The sequence below is a fragment of the Nannospalax galili genome, unplaced genomic scaffold (genome assembly GCF_000622305.1).
Source record: "Nannospalax galili isolate Female #2095 unplaced genomic scaffold, S.galili_v1.0 scaffold704, whole genome shotgun sequence".
Classification (NCBI taxonomy): Eukaryota; Metazoa; Chordata; class Mammalia; order Rodentia; family Spalacidae; genus Nannospalax; species Nannospalax galili.
The window spans coordinates 699,963-722,094 of NW_008352394.1; the positions used below are offsets into that span (position 1 = coordinate 699,963).

General features: G+C 39.9%; 1 protein-coding gene across 2 annotated transcripts in view; it reads right to left on the bottom strand.

The window, feature by feature from the left end:
• Positions 1-4,968: 4,968 nt before the first annotated feature.
• The window catches only part of Dctn4 (dynactin subunit 4), a 47,700-nt gene continuing 30,536 nt past the window's right edge, over positions 4,969-22,132 (bottom strand). Inside the window, exons 6-13 of one of the 2 annotated variants that reach the window (XM_008849405.3) lie at positions 20,222-20,295; positions 19,875-19,987; positions 19,480-19,589; positions 16,474-16,547; positions 12,535-12,589; positions 11,527-11,634; positions 8,427-8,524; positions 4,969-7,464 (exon numbers count right to left, since the gene is read on the bottom strand). In XM_008849405.3, coding sequence (XP_008847627.1) covers positions 7,251-7,464; positions 8,427-8,524; positions 11,527-11,634; positions 12,535-12,589; positions 16,474-16,547; positions 19,480-19,589; positions 19,875-19,987; positions 20,222-20,295 — 846 coding nt within the window. In that variant the 3' untranslated portion in view covers positions 4,969-7,250. The remainder of the gene's footprint in view (positions 7,465-8,426; positions 8,525-11,526; positions 11,635-12,534; positions 12,590-16,473; positions 16,548-19,479; positions 19,590-19,874; positions 19,988-20,221; positions 20,296-22,132) is intronic. The other variant, XM_029554229.1, reaches the window with a different exon arrangement.

The window sequence follows — 22,132 nt, forward strand, 5'->3', positions numbered from 1 at the left end:
TTTATATTTCTCTTTATCTTGAGGCAGGGTCTCACTAAGTTGCCCACTGGTCTTGAACTGTAGCCCAGGCAGGCCCTGAATATGCAATCTTTCTGCCTTAGCCTCTCAAGTAGCTGGGATTACAGTTCTGTGCCACCAGGCTGAGCAATATTTGACCTAACCTGTCATCAAATTGCCTAATAGGTTTAAGTTACTTAAATATATGTATAAACAGTAAAGATTTTCTTGTATCATTGTGAGTTCTTTACATTCACCACAAATATAGAATAAGTCCATCATCCCAAATTTTGTTGTGCTTGTAGGCAATGCACTTATCCACATTCAGCCTACAGCATGACTGATTTATATCGTTCCTATACAGATGCTCCTGGACTTAAGATGGGGTTACACCCTGATGAGCCCCATTGTGTGGTGTTTGAACAGCCTAGTGAACTGAGCTGGGTCTGGATTTTGCTGCTGAGATGGTCTCTTCTGTGCATTGTGGATTTCCCATCCTCTAACATTGTTTTGTGCTTTAGGTTTCTCAAATGTTCATGCTTCATCCTTAAGCATATAGTTGTCCTGCACATCTGCACAGTAGAGATTTTTTTTTGTGCCTTTGTCCAGCCTCCAGTAATGCTTTTTGCTAGCTGCCTGCTAGGCTGGTAGTGCAGGGATGAAGGAGTTCTCAGTCTCTGTTGAGATTGTTTCACTTTAGTGTTTGTTTGGCAGGCTTAGCGTGCCTGGTCTTAAGAATGGTTCCTCTCTCAGCATTCTTTCCTCTTTTTCTCAATTAAATTTTCAGTTCAGTGAACAGTTTCTGAGTATATACTGTTCATCCCACTGTTCTCACCCCCTATAAGTTAAAAAGATAACAAAAACTTTATTTTGTACTATCAAATGAGATAGACATTTCTCCCTTGTGAAAAAATACATATTAAAAATATCAAAGTATTCAGTCCAAGGCTAGTAAAGATGCAAGACACAGTTCCTTCAGGGGTCAGGACATCTATACTTAGCTTCCACCTTGGTACAATCTGGCACCAGGCTACATTTTCTTATTTTAACTTATTCATTTTGAACCTGTATTGTCTCCTTTCCTATAGCAGCTAAACTTTTGACAGGAGAAAGTTTCTGTCTTTTCCTACAGTGGTAGACAGAGGGTATTAGAGTTGTCTCAGAACTGAATCTTATCTTTCCCAGGGCCAAGACAAGACTGCCTCAGCAGCAATAGGCCTTTATCTAGGGGACAAAATTTTCTGTTCTTTTCTTGGCGGCTCAAGCCTTTTTTCCCTTATGACAAGGCAAGGTTTTATGCCTCTCCCACAGCATGCCTGCTGCATTCCCCCAAACCAACCAGCCTGGAGGTTTTAGAGTGAGGTTGTGAGTGCACTTAAGCTAGCTCCCTTCAGTCTTGGGCTTCTAAGATTTCATACTATCATGTTAGCTCTTATTTGGCCATTACCAATTCTTTAGTTTCAGCTGAATTCCTCTTACCTACTTAGATAATGAGCAACACTCCTTCCTATATCTGCTACAGGTGAAACACTCTGCATGTCCTGTCTCAGAGGAATATGGCCTTTCTCAGAATTCAGACTGTCCAGTTGCCCATTTACATCAGCTCTCTGATCCAAGGACATAGGCTTCTGTCATCTGTTGTTCTGAGTAGGGTGACACTTTTGGTTTTTTTTTGTTTTTTTTTTGGTCTTTTGAGACAGGGTCTCCCTGTAGCCCCAGCTGGCTCAGAACTCACTGTGTAGACCAGGCTGGCCTTGAACTCACAGCGATCTGCCTGCCTCTTCCTCTCGAGAGGGATTAAAGGCGTGCACCACCACACACGGCAAGGGTAACACTCTTTACTCCATACCTACATCATAGTAAAAGCTTCTGTAGTCAGCTTTTTAAAAAAAGTATGTGTGTACTGCCACAAATGCTGTAGGAGGGCAACAGACCCAAAGCTGCCATGTAGGTGCTGGGAGTTGAACCCTGGTCCTCTGGAAGAACAGCAAGTGATCTTAACCTGTAAATCGTCTCTCCAGCCCCAAGTCAAGCCATTTTAATTAAATCTAAGAAATATTACTATTACTTTTGCAAATGGAAAATTAATATCACATGCTTATATGTAGCCTTAAAAAGGCACGTAAGGCAGAAATAATGTAAGCTTCAGGAGGAAAGGAAGTGTAGAATGCTGACTTTCAAGCATGACATGGCTGCTGCACTCTTGGACTCTGGGTTTACTGAAAATATCTTTCATGGTACATGGCTGAATTGAGCTTCAGCAAGCAACTTCGGTCTGAGTTTTGGAGTTTGCTCTAGGCTACTCTTTGAGTGTGGTGTAGGAGAAACAGATGACCAACAGGCCTGGAATCTGCAGTCCATTAAAGGAGCTATGTACAATCAAATGATGGAAAGGTGTAGTATTGTGGATTAAGACGACATTGAGATGGGAGCAGAGAAGTAAATCTGACAGAGTAGAGAGGGGGAATATTCTAGGTAAAGGCACCAGAAGAAAGCACAAAATATTTGGCAAAAAAAAAAGGAATAGTATGTATTTCTTTTATTCTGAAAGACCAACAACCACTCAAAAGAAATGAGCGATTAAAGGGCCATGACATCACAACAAACCAAGCACGACGGTGCATACCTTTAATTCTAGCTATCGGGAGAAAGAGGCAGGCGCATCTGATTCCAAAGCCACCCTGGTCTACAGAGTGAGTTTCAGTCCAGTTAACACTACACAGCAAGACCCTATCAAGCAACAAAAAGCCTTTTGAAAATTTATTTTTATGTATGAGTGTTTTTGCCTGGATGTATGTAAGTGCACCACATATATGCCCAGAGACCAGGTGTCAGATCCCCTGGAACTGGAGTTACAGATGGTTGTTAGCTGCCATGTGGGTCCTCTGGAAGAGAAGCCAGTGCTCTTAACCACTGAGCCATCTCTCCAGCCCCACAAAAAAAAAAAAAAAAAAAAAAAAGCCTCTAAATAATTTTACCAAGTGAAGGAAATCAGTTTGAGAATGTTCTGTGCTGATTCCAAATATGATATTCTGCAAGAGGCAAAATTGTAGAGGTGGTAAATGCTAGTGGTTGCTAGAGTCTGGGGTGTGATGAGCAGTAGTGCAGAGGCTTTTTAGGAAGTGAAAACTACTCTATATGTTACTACAGTAGCAGATACATGCTACGCATCTTTGTCCAAACACAAAATGCAACTGTGGAGAATAATTTGTTCATCAGAATGTAATACTGTGGTGCTCTGTGTTGATAGTGGGGGAGGCTGTACATACAGGGGGGTGGGGATATGGGAAGTTGGTGTACTTTTCAGTAGATTTAAAAGCTGGGGGGGGGGAGGCTGGAGAGGTGGCTCAAGGGACTAAGAGCACTTGCTGTTCTTCCAGAGGACCAGGGTTCATCTCCCAGCACCCACATGGTGGCTCGGTCTTGGGCTATCCTCTGGGCTTCGCAGGCACCTCCCCTCCCCCCAGTAAACATACTGGACATGAAAACACTTGTACAAACAAAAAAGTTATTCAAAAAAAGCCGGGTGTGGTGTCACACACCTTTAATCCCAGCTCTTGGAGGGCAGAGAGGCAGGGGATCTGAGTTTGAGGCTAGCCTGGTCTACGTGGAGAGTTCTAGGCCAGCTGGGGCTACAGGGAGACCCTGCCTCAAAATAAATAAAACATCAGCAGCTCCACAAAGGAAAAAATTACTCAGCAAAGACAGGGGTGCTACTATTTGTCAAACTTTGTTGTAGGCTTTGTAAGTTTAAAATTAAGCCCTATCCTAATGGTTCTAGAATGCTGAGGGAGAAAACAGTGTACAGTATGTTACTGAATGGAGCAAGAGGGGAGTTAGGGAATAGTTTAGGGGTAGTGGGCATTAAATAGAGTCACAGAAACCACATGATGGCAACATTTGAGCAAAGGCCCGTGGTGAGGGTGTGAGCCATGAGTAGCTCTGGGAGAGCTAAGCAGAGTGGCCAGTGCAAAGGGCCTGAATGGGAGCCCACTTAAAGTGACTCAGGAACATCAGGGAGGTAAGTGTTGCCAGGGGGAGGTGGCAACGGACTTGGGGCAGAAGTCAGGGGAGGGCTTCAGGTCATGTAGAACTCAGATGCACTGCTGCTGGAAAGGGTGTAGCTATGGGGGAGCTGCTGAAGTAATACCCTTGAATAGTGATAGGTGGGGCTGGCTTTTGATGGGAACCAACAGTTCACCACAGGAGAGAAGGAAGACCTTATCTGGATCCAATTCAAGAAAGCTTAAGATATGGGTGCTTGTTCCAGCTCTCTCTGTAGCCCCAGCTGGCCTGGAACTAAGTAGACCAGGCTGGCCTTGAACTCACAGAGATAGCCTGCCTCTGCCTCCTGAGTGCTGGGATTAAAGGTGTGCGCCACCACGCCCAGCTTCCAGCTCTTAATTCTTATAGAGGGATGCTAATAGAGGTTATCTGAGGAGAACCTGGAGTTTCAAACAGGCCACAGTACCTTCCATTTGCTGAGCACGTGTGGAGCACTTCCGTTCTAATATGCTTTCTATTGCTGTGATAAAAACACTGGCCAAAACCAACTTAGGGAGGAAATGGTTTATTTTATCTTACATCTCTCAGGTCACAACAGTGAACTACTCTTACCAGGTTATTTCATGTAAAGAAATGGAAAGGAGGGGTTGGAGGCATGGCTCAGCAGTTAAAAGTACTTGCTGCTCTCATAGAGGACAGGGGTTTGTGTCCTAGCACCCATGCCAGGTGGCTCACAACCACCTGTAACTCCATCTCAGAGATATACAATGCTCTCTTCTGGCTTCCATAGGCACCCACATACATGGGCCCATACATACATCAACACATAAATAAATCTAAAAAAAAAAAAAAAAAAAAAAAAAAATCCCTGAAATGGAAGGGAAGGAAAGGAGCCTGACTTACCAACTTGCTTAGCAACTCTGAGTCATGCTGTTTCCACCCAGTATTTATGAAATCAAGACACACTCAAGCTTTGTCTGCTTTATTTCACTACATTAAGCAATAAGGCAAAACAGTAACCTGTTATTCATAAATCAAGCCTGCCTCTCCTTCCCAAAAGGACCAAAGAGGTTTCTTCTTACAAAGACACATGGCATTTAGCTCAGTATGCCTAGACTATATACCTGAAACAAAATGTTGGTGTGCATATCAGTTCACAAACCCAAATTAACTTAGCCTGAAGTTCTCAAAATTGTAGTTTCAAGTTCTAAGGACATCTAACTCTCCTGTCGTGGTGCACACTACTATTAAAAACTTTGTGCCTGATCTAATACAAAAAGGGCAACAGATACAATTCCTCATTCACCAGCACAGGTGTTGAACCTTTTCTACCAACATACACAATACCTGCTTGCACTAAAACCTATCTTGAGGAAACATTAAACTAGTGGCTCTGTTATTCTGTAATAACAGAAAAAAAAAAATTAATGATCAAAGGTGTCTCTGTGTTTCTGTATCACCTAGGAGCGATGAGATCCATTATTTCAACATTATTATTTTTGGGAGATTACTAGTATCAGTTACATGCCATAAAGGCATACAGACATGGAACTGTACTTGTCTACACAGTTCATATGTGTAGACATATGAAATTGTTCTGTACCTTGATGCCCCTTTCCTCCACTGACAAATGGTGAGCAGTAGTTTCACTTGATACTTTGTGGGGTTGCATAAAATTAAACTTTCTGTAGTTTGCAACTTGTAATTATCCATTTCCCTGCCCCAACTTCTAAGAGGCTAAACATTAGTTACTATTACCATAATGTTAGAAATCAGTAGTTTATTCTTATACTGTGGCATACAGATTACTGTGTGAATATTGCTTCATAAAATTGGCCCATAAAATGAATGGACCTTAAAATGTAACTTAGTGTCTTTCAGTAGCTTCCTAAATAGTTTCATCTTTAAAGGGGAACTGACAAAGACCACTTCCTATCTAGTCTAGATTATATCCATTTCTTTTTAAACTAGGGACTAAATGTTAAAAAACAATGCCATGTTTGCAAAAAGAATTTCCTTCCAAAGCCTGTTGGCCACTTTCTAGGAGTACTTTAAGGAAAAGTGGTACAGCTAATGGTCTGCTTTGTCCTGTTTTAGAAAACCTTACAGAAATTAAGGTTAGCAACTCAGCTCTAGAATCGAAGCAAAAATAGCATGTCTGCTGTCAAGCCAGCTTTCTGGGCTAGTTGCTGAGCCACTATGGTTTACAGTCAAAATGGCCTCCTTTGACTCATCATGTGACAAGTCATATTCCCCAGTAAGGGAAAAGTTCTTTTCTTTAACATCCAGTTTGGATTCAAGAGATTATACTAGTTAATTTCTCCTTCAAATCAGTGAAAAGAACATTAGTTCAGATCATACTAAAAATCTAAACTTTAAAATGTTTTCTGCACTACAGAAGTGAGCCTGTCTTTGGTCTCTTTCTAAAATCCCCAAGACGAGAACAAGTCCTTGTATTAAAGAACAGAGCAGAGCAGGGCAGGGCAGGAAGTGAACTATACAGCTGTCTCCCGGTAGCAACAGTAGACCCTAGATACTGTGGCAATACGGAATTTCGTGATATATAATTGCTGGCTTCTCAAATTCTTAAAAGTCCCATATACTAATGAGAAAAATTTTAAAGCAACTAATAAATATTCCTTTAGGAGAATGCCTTAAGAAAATCTCATGTTTTATCTGTCAACACAAAACTAAAGACTCTGTGACAATCCTACTTTTCTGTCAAATGGAAATCAATGGCAAATGAGAGCCATGGGACATGAAAGGATTCTGCTTTAGACCGGCATGTTACCCTTAATGGGATGCAGGAAGCAGTCAGAACCTTGAGACCAATGCTGGAGCACTAACAGCAAGGTGTACTTCTGGATTACCTTTTATTTTTTGGTCTGTCAGATTGTGATCCTTTGAGAAATCCAATTGGGAGATACATGGCCGTGTTTCTCAGATGGTAACTCTAATGCCACTCCCAGGAACAGCCATCCCCTTTACTAGGATGGAGCTATGTTGTTAATCAACATGCAGGGCTCAGTGAAGGAGACACAGACTTAACTGGTGTCAACAGAGAGCCAGGGAAGCAGCAGTTACCCCATGCTCTTAATCCTGGCGTATGCTCCACGCCTAGGAACAGGATTCAGTAGTGGTGGGTACATCTTTATAAACACAGCCTAATGAAGCAGCAGCTTCCACATTGTAACAGAGTTGTGTAACTATGTTACCACAAGTGGGATCTGTCCACCAGGGGAACTTTTTTAAGGAACAAGTGAGCCGAAGTTGAGTTCCACATGCTGGGTGAGCCAGATGACTTCTGCGCTCTGATCATTTTCTTCAATAGGGCGAATGGGGGTGGCCAGGTTTTTAAAATCATGTTTCATCTTGAAGCTCACGGTCACTTCACCCTCCTCACGTTGTGGGGTGACCTTGATGAAAATGCCTACTTTGTTGGCTTTTCTGAAGGCTATAATGCTATGGAAAGATAAGCACAACATTAGGCAGATCATAAGTCAATGAAATCACCAAGTCTCACAGTCATTTTATGGCACAATGGGAAATCTCTGCTATGACCACACCATCTTGCTTACCAACAGTGAAGTTCTCTAGAAAATACTAATCTATTTATATTTTTTTCTTTAGAGCTAGGACTGGCTTCAGACTTACAGTCCTTCTACCTTCACCTTCCAAATATGCCTTCATGCCTGGCCTGCTATTTGTCTTATCCTTTCCTCTCCCTCCCTCCCTCCTTTCCTTTCTCTCTCTCATAGTCATAGAAAATTCAAGTTTTTTCCACTTCAATTTTCTATGACCATATTTTAATTTTCTCTACAGCAAAGAGATAAACTTCTGGTTCTTAGCCTATGACATATTTTTCTATGAGCTTATATTCTTACTTTTTTAAGCAACACAAATGAGACATACCGTGTATGGTCCCATTTAATGGTTGCATTAAGTTGTTACAAATATACATGTCTTGGCCGGGCGTGGTAATGCACGCCTTTAGTCCCAGCACTCAGGAGGCAGAGGCAGGCGGATCTCAGAGATCTGCCTCCTGAGTGCTAGGATTAAAGGCATGCATCACCTTGCCTGGATTCTTTTAAATATTTATTATTGGGGGGTGGTGTGTGTGGATGAGTGGGTGTGTTCATCATAGCACATGTGGAGGTGGGTGAACAATTTCAAGATCCAGTCCTCCTTTTGCTGTGGAATCTGAGGATCAAACTCAGGTTGTCAGGCATAGGTGAAGCCTCCCACCCTCATACCTCCACTGCCAGGATGGACTAAAATCCCTCTGAAAACTGGAATCAAAATAAATGTTTTCTCCTTAAGTTGTTCCTGTCAGGTATCTGGTCACAGTGATGCAAAAGGAACTAACACAGGCATCCTGGATCAGCCATCTGTGTGTGGTCTGAGGATCACAAAAGGTCACTTACTCAGGATCATCCTGAAAGTCCTGGGGTTCTGCCAACTCATCATACTCTGCTGCTGCATCCTTGCCAGCTAAAATGAGCTCTTTGGGAGGCACCACCACCTGGAAAGCCAAAGACAGGGCTGCTTCAGAAAGGGTTAGCTGTGACAGGACATTTGCTCAACAGAACATGGTCAGTGTTGCGTTGATCTAGACAGGTGAGTAGCAGGTTTCAAGACACATACTACATACACAGTTTTTAAAGCACTGGGAACTCAAACATTTCTTTTATGTGTGTGTGTGTGTGTATGATTTCATTTATTTTATGAGTATTTTGACTACATGTGTGTGTGTGTGTGATTTCATTTATTTTATTTTATGAGTATTTTGACGCATGTATGTAAATGCATGCCTCGTGCCTGAGGTGGCCAGAAGAGGGCACTGAATCTTCTGAAATTGCAGTTAAAGATGGATGTTAGCTGCTATGTGAGTGCTAGAAACTGAACCCAGGTCCTTTTCAAGAACAACCAGTTCTCTTAACAGCTGAGTCATCTCTCCAGCCCTGAACCCAGGCATTTTTAATCCAAATATAAGAATGAAGAAACTTACAGGAATGACCAAGTCAAGTGAGCACTTACTTCACAGGGCTGTGTGATGTTGAATACTACCAACCTGACAGGACCTAGACTCACCTAACAGATTCCTCTGTATGTCTATAAGGGAATTTCTCAATTGGGTTAATTAAAGTGGGAAGACCTACCCTAATTAAGGTGGCACTATTCCATGTGGAAAGGCCCTGAACTGAATAAAAAGGAGGCAGTGAGTTGAGTAGCACTAGTGTTCGTCTCTCTGCTACCTGGCTACAGATGCAATGTGCTGTCTCAAATGCCTGGCATATGACTTCCCCACCAAGATGAACTTTATCTTTGAATGGTGAGCCAAAATAAACTCACTTAAGATTTTTCCTCAAGGTGATTTTTCAAGATTTTTTTTTTGTCAGTTATTTTGCTGTAGCAACAAGAACAATAATTAATACAGGTTACAAAGAGGAATTTAGCAAGGAGAGTGCACAGTGCTGCAATTGAGTCTTTCTTTTGTTTTATATTTTCATGTTATTTCAGAAGGGAGTGCATAGGTGTTTGCTGTAGTATTTTAAAAATAATTCCTAATGGGACTGGAGAGATAGCTCAGTTGTTAAGACCCCTGGCTGCTCTTGCAGAGGACCCGGGTTCAATTCCCAGCACCCACATAGTGGCTGATAACCATCCTTAACTCCAGTTCCAGGGGACCCGACCACCTCTTATGGCCTCTACAGGCACTGCACACAAGTGGTGCACTTACATACATGCAGACAAAACACACATACACATAAAATTAAATAATTAAAATAAATAATTCCTAACATACTTGAAACTCACCATTTTCTTTGGAGATGTCATTTTAGTTACAGTATGCAGAAGAGAACACATAAATTAGCCAAACACAGATTAGCCAAACACAATTTCTCCTTGTAAAAGGTTTTATTTTTCTATTTATTATCAGTAGCTCACACCCCTTAAAAATCTAGAGTTCGTTTTATTGAGGAATTCTTGGAACTGAACAGTTGCTTCATTATTTCCTTAAATTGCCAGTAAGTGATCTTCAAGCAGGAAAACTCAAAATAAAACAGCATACAAAGCTTAAAAAAACCCCTCATGTTCTTACATAAATCCACTTTGGTTTTCTTTCCATCTGTGACTTCCTCTGTTGTGATAGAAAGTCAGCCATTTTCTTAAGAGACACAATAGTTCCTCCTACACAGTATTTCCTGACACTGGACAGTGTACATTTATGCTTATGGAACATAGTTTAGTATTCTTATGTTGCAACTAGACCTTTGTCATCTCAGAGACCAAGAGAAACCTCAGCCATAGTTCTAACTGTAGATACAAATGGAACAGGGGTAGTATAGAGAGTAAGATGACATATAAGGTGGTATACACACTCAGTACTTATTTATAATGTCTTTACCAGTATAACTGGTATAAGGGAGTGTTCTCTTTCTTTGGAGGTAACTCTAGTGAGTGAAAACATTAAAAACCAGAAGAAAAAAAGAAAGAGGGGATAAGGAAATTCTTAGGGTATTATTTAAACATTAGCTGAAGATACAGGCATTCCTTCTATAGATTCTTATATCATACTGAATTAGAAATCAGTAGTATATAAGCTATAGAGGAAAGTTTTTGTCTTATAAGGCCACATTTCATTCATTCAGTCAAAATCATCTTAATATTCAGTTACTACTATTTATACTCTATGTAAGTAGTGGAAATCTAGAAGAGACACAGCAGCTTTTAAAAGACTACACTTCACATGAATCTTGAAAGAATGTTAAACTGAACAACTGAAAAGGTATGTATACTCTAGGAGGCCTTCTAGGTAAAAATGAGCAGTACAGGCCAGGTGTGGTGGTGTACACCAGTAGTTCTAGCACTTGGGAGACAGATAGGTGGATCTCTGTGCGATTGAGGCCAGCCTCAATCAAGCCAGCTAGGGCTACATAGGAAGACTCTGTCTCAAAAAACAAAGCACCCCCCCCCCAAAAAAAACCCCAACAAAACCCCCCAACCCTATCCCTCTTAAAAAAAAAAAAAAAAACAAGAACATGCAAATGCCCAGAATGAAAGTTTATACCCACTGGATGTGTTTGGATTGCAACTATTATTGCAGCATCTAGAAAATGCTAAATTTGAGGATCTGGAGGAAGGTCATGCAGAACAGACAGAAGTCATCATCAAGAGCTCTGACGCTGTGCCAAACAATGTGGACTTCATCTTAAAGTCAGACAAATGCCACATCATCAGCATGCAGTGCAGCTAACTGCAGAAAGGCCACTCTGGTGGCAACACAGATACTGGGTTGAAATGGAGGTGAAGCACACTAAAGACAGTAAGGAAAGGCAGGAAATGTCAGCGATCGAGTAAGAAATGACAAGAGTTGACAGGACAGTGGCAATGTGTTTGGGGATAAAATCAAATTGGGATATGAATCAGGAAACTCTGATAACAGTGTAGAGTCTTTCAAGCCAAGTCTAATGAAGCACTGCAGGCAACATCAGGCTCTGTCTGAGAAGCAAATGCCCTCACCTTAGCAGTGCTGTTGATGTTATCAGGGTCACCTTCCTCACACTCAAACAGAGTCACATGGGTGAGGTTCTCCACTGGATTTGTAAGAGTCAGGAGGACCTGGCTCTCCTGCAGAAGAAGAAAGCATCTAAGACACACACCATACTGCCAGTAAGGTCTACATTCTTAGCTGCTATACACAGTGTTTCACAAAACCATTCTCACTGCTCTAGAGCAGCAACACCTACCCTCCACTTCTATATCAGTGCGCTCACTCTAAGGTCCTACTGACCCTGTCCTAGTACCTGTACGTATTATCTGGAGTTGCTGTTTTACTGCAGAAGCTGGAGAGATCCCAAAGAAAGGGCCAGTTATTAGACCAGAAATTGTGAGAAATGTACATTATCTAATGTTTTAAAGTCTGTAGTTCTTATTCCACTAAGGTTGCTATTTAGGGTATGAAAAGAAGAAAGCCCTCATAAATAAAATATGAGCCATTGGCTAGCCAGATGTATTACTAAGAGGATGGGGGGACAACACATTAAGACTATAAAAATCTTCTAAGATTTCCAGAACCATAAAAATTGCCCCTTTGTTACTTTCGAGACTGGTGAAATATAGGGATGATATGTTTTCACAAGCAGCATCATCGTGTATGTGTATGCATGTGTGTGTACATGTAAGAGGCTCAGATACCTGGTACTGATGCATGAATACACGAGTTGTGGAGAATCTCCTCTCCTGATTGGCAAAGCGAGAAGGTTGCCTGTGGTATCTAGTACCATCACCTTTCTTTTCCCCATCTATTATTCTGTCTTTACAGAATGTGCACCCTGTTCCTCACACTTCTACTTCAAAGGTGCTGTTGACAAGAATCCCCAAACAAACATCATTATCTTTTATCTTTTCAAGCTTTCTTTTTTCTTTACCTTCTTTACCATGTCCCATATCATAAGGAGAGCCACCCATATAGACACATGCATAGGTCACCAACTAATCAATTCTTGTGTCAATAAGTAAGGCACTAACCTTCATGTAGCGAAGGTTGGGGATCGACATGATTCTCACTTCTGGAATATAATTGCTATTGATAAATAAAAATATGCATTAATGTTCACTGGGTCTCTTGAAATCATTACTTACCTAAAAAGAAAACAAGCTAGTGACACAAATAATGCTAACTACTGGGTAAGAGAAAATGAATTTTAAAGAATTGTATCACACAGTAAGAGACAAGATCTGAAACCAAACTAGCAATGAGATCTTTCTGAAATTTTAGGAGTATAGTGTCTTATGTATATACAGCGGATTTAAAGCTTATGTTTATGTATAGATTGGCATACATTTTTCTTATAAATTTATCATATACATTTTGGAAGACTTTAATTTACTTTTATAATCCTACAAGGCAGTTGGTTATAAGATCCAATCTTAGTAAATAATATATTATATGACTGTGAAACACTAATACATTCTTACAAAACACAGTACTCTGTGCCAGGCAGTATTCTAAGCATTACACACAGTCTTCACTGCAGCTGCATGAGACAGGTACTACTACTACCATCCCATTATAAAAATGAAAACACTGGGCCTGGTTAGTAGCAGTGCCACCGTTCAAACCCAGTCTATGCATCCTTGCTCTTGACCATTCTGCTATTTTGACTAAATCACACAAGAGAATATTATTCTTATTTGCTTGGTCTGGACTCAAAACTGCCCAGGTTCAAATGCCAGTTCATAGTTACAGACCAAGATACTGCTTTGTAAAACTAGGACAAGGGGGCTGGAGAGAGGGCTCAGTGGTTAAGAACACTGACTGACTGTTCTTGCAGAAGACCCAGGTTCGAATCCCAGCACCCATATGGCAGCTAACAACTGTCCGTAACTCCAGTTCCAGGGGATCCAACAGCCTCTTCTGTCTTCCGAGGACACTGCACAACATGGGTGCACTCACCTAAATACATGCATACACATAAAAGAAAAATAATAAAATATTTTTAAAAACTAGGACAAGGAGTTACCTCTTTGTGACTTGGATTATTATTTGTATATATGAAGAAAATAATGCTATTTATCTATTGAGGTTACTGTGAAGAATACCTTAATGTACGAAAGGTGGCCTGAAAAGTGCTTGCAAGGAGGCATGCATAGGCATTATTGTGCAAATGTTAATGTAACACAAAGTCTACTTTCAAAACACTAAAAGGGGGAAAAATAATCTAAGAAGCAACTACAAGGTATTTTAACTTTAAACTAGTTATTTTTCATGGTGAACAATATGATTATTTGAGCAACTTAACTGAAATTCAGTGTCCCCTCCTGACCCCCAATTCCAGGTCTGGATTAGGCAAGTTCGAGGTTCAGCCAGGGCAACTGTATTAAGACTGCCAGGTGATTCTATCACGGTGTCAGAAAAAGCGTTTTTTTGTCAGAGCAAGCTTAAGAAAATGATGCTAAGCATATAGGGTTTCTGTAATGAGCACATTTCCCCCCGCTTTCTAGTACTGGGTATTGAAACTAGGGCCTCACACACACTAGGCAAGTGCTCTACCATTGAGCTATATCCCTAGTTCTTTAATGAACATAATTCTTTTTTTTTTTTTTTGGTCTTTTTGAGACAGGGTCTCTTTGTAGCCCCAGCTGTCCTGGAACTCACTATGTAGACCAAGCTAGCCTTGAACTCACAGAGATCTGCCTGCCTCTGCCTCTCAAGTGCTGGGATTAAAGGAGTGCGCCACTACGCCCGGCATGAATGTAATTCTTTTAAAAAATGTATTTTATTTATTATTTTTATGTGTATGAGTGTACTACCTGCTTGTGTGTAAATGCCCCCATGTTCTGCAATGCCCTCAGAGGTCAGAAGAGGGCTTTGGATTCCCCTGGAACTGGAGTTACAGATGGTTGTTAGCTGTCATGTGGGTCCTGGGAACTGAACCCAGGTCCTCTGCAAGAGTAGCCAGTGCTCTTAATCGCTGAGACATCTCTCCAGCCCTGAATATAATTCTTCTTAATGGTTTACCCTGTAATTCACATGTGCCATTTTTCATCCCTAACAGTCACCTATTACATAATAGTAGTTAGGAGACTGAACATATTTTTATTATTTATTTTTAGGTGTATGAGTGTTTTCTTTGCTTGTATCTAAGTGTGCCCGTGTTGTACAGTGCCTGCAGAGGCCAGAAGAGGGTGTGAGAGCCCCTAGAACTGGAATTACAGATGGTTGTTAGCCACCATGTGGGTGCTGGGAATGGGACCCAGGTCTTCTGCAAGAACAGCCTGTGCTCTTCACTGCTGAACCATCTCTCCAGGGCCAGGAAAGTAAACATATTTTATGCTAATTTAGTTACATGATGATAACAAACAAGCGTATCACTTTATATGATTCTCTTCAGTAACTTTGAGGAGGAAGAACATTATTCCAATTTCAAAGATGATGAAAATAAACAGACAAATACAGTAAGCGACAGTCCCCATATCTGGCCCTCCTAAATTCTTCTAACTTACCAGACCAACACTTTCCCAATGACTTCTTCTAAACTGTTGCATAATATTTGATATTGATAGAGGTATTTATCAATTTAATAAAAAATTTCCTTGTTAACAGTTAGCCAGTTAACTGAAATTGCTTCTAGCTTTTTCCATGAAAATGCTATAATATGCATCTTTACAAATGCATCTTTTATTTATTGAAGCTCTTGTTTCTGGAGAGTAGATTCTTCAACTAGTATTACTGGGTAAAGGTCTATGTAGCACAGAATGGTTGTATATATACCTATAATGCCAGCACTCAGGAGTTCAAGATCATCCTCTGCTACATAGTCAATTTGAGGCCAGCCTGGGCTAAGTGAGACCCAAAAAACTCAAACCATGCGGCGTGGTTGTGCATGCCTTTAATCCCAGCACTCAGGAGGCAGAGGCAAGCCTCTGGGAGATTGAAACCAGTCTACTACATAGTGAGTTCCAGGCCAGCTGGGACTACAAGGAGACCCTGTCTCAAAAATAACAACAATAACAAAAAAACAAAATATAACAGCAACAAAAACCCAAACCAAACCAAAATACCTAGGATATTTGTCCTGATATTCCCAGACCATTCTTCAAAAAGATTCTAGCAGTTCACGCCTGCTTAGCTGACAGTCTCTTCAGCACTGAATGCTACTTATACTTAGTTTCTTTTAACTTTTCCTATCAAATCTTAGCATCTTTCCACATTATCTTTTGGCCATTTGGAATTTCTCATATAAGCTCCCTATTCAAATCCTTTGTCCCACTGCCTATTCTCACTGCCTCTCTCAATTTTTATTTTTCCAATTGGTGGGAATTCTATAAATGAGGGCCATTCAGTCTTTGTCATAAGTGCCAAGCAGCGCATCCTGTTCCACTGTGTCAGGACAACGAATTTCATCCGTCACAACTCATGTTTCGTTTTGCCAAAGGTGTTTTAAAATTTTCTTTAATGAGTTCTGGCCTTGCTTACAAAGGGCTCTCTTACCTCAAAGTTAGATATTAATACCCATAACTTTCAAAATATTTTTCTTATTTGATAGGTGATTTTTCTGTAGGGGAGGATGGGATTGAGACAAGATCTCTGTAGCCTAGGCTGATCTCAAACAAGCTATGTAGCCTGATTCTCCTGCTTTCACTTCTCAAGTGCTGAGATTACAGGTGTGCTCCATTATGTCTGCTTTGAAGTTTAAAATTTTTTAAATTTATTAATTATATAATATTATTGTGTGAGTGGTGTGTAAAGGGTGCATGTCTGTTTTGGCACACATGTAGAGGTCAGAAGACACCTTTGTGGAGTCAGTTTTTTCCTTCCACCTTTACATGAGTTATAGATTTACCTTAGATTTCATGGTATCCAACTAAATTCAAAACCAAAATACAAAAAGGCAAAACAAGATCATTCACATAAAAAAAAATCCAAACCCCACAACTAATAGATTAAAACACCAAAACACTTACACAGCAACCAACTGGATTTTAAATTTGATAGATGTTGGATTAAATTCTGGCTTGCTCAAGTTGTGTTCACATTTCTGAAAAGAAATTAATGTGTCAGGAAAACAAGGTAATCCAGAACTACCAAATGCAGAAGTTTATGTTTTATTCTGTCCAAAGTCTACAAATGTTAAAACAGGATTTATGATAACCAAACTTTATAGAACAATACATTTGGAGTTTTGGACATAAGCAGCTACACTGTCATAAGTATTATTATACCTATTTGGCACCTTAAAGACATTAAAATAGAGTAGGTATGGTGGCACATGCCTTTAAACCCATTACTTGGGAGGCAGAGGCAAGGAGATCTCTGTGAATTGAGGCCAGCCAGGTATATATAGTGAGTTGCAGGCCAATTGGGGCTACAGGAAGACCCTGTCTCAAAAAAAAAAAAACCCCTAAATAGATAAATAATATAGTAGGGCTGGAGACATGGTTCAGTGGTTAAGAGCACTGCCTACTCTTTTAGAAGCACTCATACACATAAAATAAAAATAAACAATTAGAAAATAATAAAGCTAGGCTTAGTGGCGCATGCCTTTAACCCCCACACTCAGGAGGCAGAGGCAGGCAGATCTCTGTGCGTTCAAGGCAAGCGTGATCTACATAGTGAGTTCCAGGCCAGCTGGGGCTATAGGGAGACTTTGTCTCAAAAAGACAAAAAAACAAAAACAACATCAGAACAAAAAAATACTTGATGTTTACTAATTATGGCATTGGAAATCACTAGGGAAAGAACAGACTGTTAAGTTTTACTAGGAGGATTAGGGATACAGCTCAGTGGACTGATAGGTTGCTTGTCTAGTAGCATGCATAAAGCCATGGGTTCCATCCACAGTACCACATAAAACTGGGTGTGGTGGTCCATTCCTGTAATCCCAGAACTCAGGAAGTGGAGGCAGAAGGAAAAGTTCAAGGTCATCCTCAGCTATATGGAACACTGTCTCAAAAAACATTTGGGGGAGGGGGAGCAGGTAAATTATACAGGAAAATTGGAAACTTAAAAACAGGAGGAGCAAATCTAGAAAAAAAAAAAAAAAGAGAATGCCTTCATGATGGTAGAGTAGGGAATTATTCCATAAGTAAAATACATAAACACAAATATAAAGTAAAAAGTTGCATCTTTTACCTTAGTAATAGGAACACTTCTGTCCCCATCCACCCAAAAATCTATAAATAAATAGTAGGCTGGGAAGAGTAATTTCTAAGGTATAGGATTATCAAAGGATTAGTGTCTCGAATACCAAACTTTAGCAACTCAGTAAGGGAAAAACAACACAATATAAAGCAGGGCATGGTAGGACGTGCCTATAATCCCAGTACTCAGGAGACAGACACAGGAGGAGGCAAGTTCCAAGACCCTGACTCAACAACAACAAAAACCACAAAAAAAACCCAACAAAATCAAACAAAATAACCTAATATAAAAATAACCAGAAGATATGGCAGAGCAAGTTCCAATAGTTAAGTGAAAGATACGTAAACTTACACAGTAATCACAGAAATATACATTAAAACTGCTTCAGGATGCCAGCTGATAGTCATCAAACTGGCAAAAATTAGTAGTTTAGTAGAATCTATCAAAGTAGCAAACGTACCTGTTGATGCACTCTTAGGAACTTTCTTACTGATGCATTTATACACTGGAACATCATTCAAGTCCAAGAATACTGACTGCTGCTTTACTTGTAGTCACAAAATAGTGGGACTACAGGGGCTGGAGAGATGGCTCAGCAGTTAAGTGTTGGCTGCTCTCACAGAGGACCTGGTTCAATTCCCAGTACCCACATGGCAGCTAACAACTGTCCATAACTCCAGTTCTATGGGATCTATCTCCCTCTTCTGTCCTCCATGGGCACTGCACAACATGGGTGCACTTATACACATGCAGGCAATATACATAAAATAAAAATAATAAAATATTTTAAAAAATAGTGGGACTATTCTATATGTCTATTATTGTCTGGTTAAAGAAGTTACAGAAATCATTATGGTAGGAAATTAAATAAGAGGTTCTTCTGTGTGTTCCAGAATGGAATTACAAGATAATTACATGAAAAAAGCAAAGGATAAGAGAATGTATAAATTGCTCCCTTTTGTGTTGTGAGAAAGATGATGTATGCCTATCCATTCACATGTGTAATGTGTCCTATGCACAGGTTGGCTCTGGGGAGAGGAATGTGGGACACACTGGTAATACAATTTGTTCACTGGACATTGCTTTGTACTGCTAAAAAAAATTGTTAACCTGAGGATTAACCTGGAGTTAATCCTTGGATTGCAATCCTAGCTTATGTTCTTACTTCTCTGTGAAGTTATAAAGGTAATTTATCCTTCTTACATTCCACTTTCATCATCTGTAAAATGGACACATCAATAGCTGCATCTCTTCATTCCCTTCATCTATCTCATGAAGTCAATGTGATGTTTAAGTCAGTGTGGACACTGTTCAGGAACAGTAAATACTTGATGTGTGTTAGTTTTTTTCTTTTAGTTTTGTTTTTTGAGACATGGTCTCATGACATAGTTAGCCTTGGCTAGCCTAGTATTTAGTGTGTTATCTTTTCTGGGACAAGCTCTTATTACACATTTATAGCCCATGCTTGATTAGAACTTGAAATCCTTCCTCCTTGGTTCCTGGGTGCTGTGATTACAGGGCATGTGGCAACATGTCTTACTTTTGTTATTATTTAAAGTAAATAGTGAAATATCTGGCTTTTAATGTTGCTTACTACATACTTTCTGTAAGAACCACCAGTTCTATGTACCTTTGTCTATTTTTATTTTTTGAGACAGGGTCTCACTATGTAGCTCTGGATGACCTGGAACCAGAGCTGGCCTCAAACTCACAGAGATCTGCCTGCTTCTGCCTCCCAAGTGCTGGGATTAAAGGTGTGTGCCACCATGTCTTCTCATGTTTGCTTTTCTCTTATACATATGGCAACTCTATAGAAAAAGAGTATTTACCCGGCAGCGCAGAGACCGTTTGATCAAAAGGTGCTTGTGACGAGGATAGAGCTGTGAAGCACAGACCGGCTGGAAGTCAGGCTGTAAGAGGCGCTGCTGAAGGGTGGTCACTAGCAAGAAAGATAGCAATCAGGCTTAGCTTACAATGATTTTCAAAATCAGATTTCTATGTGGGCATATAGATATATGAAACAGTATGCCATTATGAATAGTTAAAAATACTGTAATTTAGAAATTTGACAGACATTTGAAAGTTCTTCAAATAATCACATCTATTTCATTTTCAACATAGCATTTTACTATTAACTATTCCATCAGAAATCTCAAATCACGAGGCATGTCAGTGACAAAAGTGCAAGAACACAGAACCGAAACAATAGAATGTATAAAATTACCCTCTGTTAAATTCACTGGTCTTGTGTAATAGTCTTCAGGTAGAGGTTCTACTTCATCGACAGCCTGAGCTGGCTCGATCTTTATCTCTTTCTGGTCCTCTCCTTCCTTAAGGCTAAAAAAATAAGAAATAGTAACTTCCCAAGGGTCCACTGAATTATCCTCAAACAACATCAGTAACTGAAGTATTCCCCCAAGGTAGACTATTTTATAGTTTAGGTCTTTTCTAAATGTAAGAATGTTTTTTCTCACTGGCAGACTTTTCTTTAAAATAAAAAAAAAAGTCCCATTCCTTAAACATAAATTTTGCCGTCTGCTTTACTCAAAGTTACGTACTATCCAAACTTACGAAAGTCCAGCAAGGGAACTAATGGATGCACCAGCTCGTGGTCGCTGAAGCCTGGTTCCAAGACCGTATTTGTCCTAAACAAAGTTCAGAAATCCCTATTAGAAGTCCATTTTATCCATCTTGTTTATTGAAAGCAAGAAATGGGGTTGGATAGCATGAGAAGCTTAAGGAAAGAAGCAAGAAACCAAACCAAACCAAAAAGCTATTTAAAACCTCCGATATTTGTAGCCCCACATCATTATTCTATTCCTAGAAGAAGCAGAGCACCAGCAAGGAGGCTACAACTACAGTACAAGTGCATATGTAAGCGTTTCCTACAAATCTAACAACAGCCAGGCAAGAACTATGTGGAGTGTCTAAGATACATTGTTTTTTCTGAACACCACTGACTGTCTGCTAACTTCTCCAGGGTTAGCAAGAATCATAAAAGAGAACTTACCACTACATGAATAGTGTGTTGCTGTAGCGCCCCCAAATAGCAGCAGGTTGCAACAGAGACAAAAAAATGCAGCATAAGATAGAAGCAAACAAATACAGCAGGCAGGTATATGGGAATGTTAGAAGGATGGAGCATTTATTTCAAAGTCCTCTCCTCATATGTAGTAGTGTATATGCTGATTATACCATAGGATTATTTGTGAAAACTCATTTCTTTGGTAAATGTAGGTGCTTTGCAAGTATTAATGCTTTATTAAATTCAAATGTATATAATTTTATATATACAATCCTTTTGATTATAGTGGTTTACTTAGTTCTCCAGTGGATGCAGTATGACAAGTTATTTAACTTTTCCAGAACTTACTTCCTCAGATGTAAAATAGGGACACACTATCAGCCTCTTAGGACTGTTTTGGGGATTAAATAACACATATGATGTATTTAGCACAGTGCGCAACATGTCATTATCATTCAATAAACACTGTTTATTAAATGTCAGCATGTTAGGCCTCATGCAAGCACAAAGAAAACAAACTGTTCTGTGAGAGCAAATGAAACTTAGGGGACAATAAGCAAAACTCACAATCACAATCCTAATCCTTGCTTCTGCCCAGTAGTCCATAAACTAGTGGAGAATGACACACACAAATAATTTCTACCAAAAATTCCACCTGTGTATATCAGTTATCTATTTAATCACACAAATGTACTGTGTAAGGCTAGCAATGGAGCCAGTACTTGCCTATATAGATATGTAAGGCTCTATGTTCAATCCCCAGTAACACAAAAGCAACAACAGAAAGCACTGCACTTTCAATCTTGAAAAAGAGGGGGATGATAAGGTGTCAAAAAGATAAATAGCTGGGCATGGTGGCGCATGCCTGTAGTCCCAGCGCTTGGGAGGCAAAGGCGGGTGGATCTCTGTGAGTTCAAGGCCAGCCTGGTCTACATAGTGAGTTCCAGGACAGTTGGGGCTACAGGAAGACCCTGCTTCAAAAAGACCAAAAAATTTTTTGTAAATATAAATTTAAAAAGTAAAATATTTTTTTAAAAGTAGTGAGACCCTAAAATCATTTAAGAGGTAGTAATTGACTCAGTTCAGTTATTTCCTGTTCAAAAGGATTATAGAAGGATTTAGTGTCTCTACTCTTGCAGACTTTCAGGCCTTAGATGAGGATCAGAAGGACACAGATGGACGGTGTTACACTGCCACAGGGTCATCTGAGAGTGGATCCACTGTAAACGAGGGAGACAAAATTAAACCAGCAGTTAAGTAGAAGATCAAAAGACTAGTAGTATCACTAAGATTATTTTGGGTATGATTCATGAATTCAACTATGAAAATCCAGAGATTTCAAAGCAATTTTCTAAAAAGAAAAAAAGGAATGGTAATGCCTGGCATGGTTTGAATCTGATTTTGTATGTTGTATAAAGCAGATGAGATGTATCAGTAACATACACTTCAAATTAATA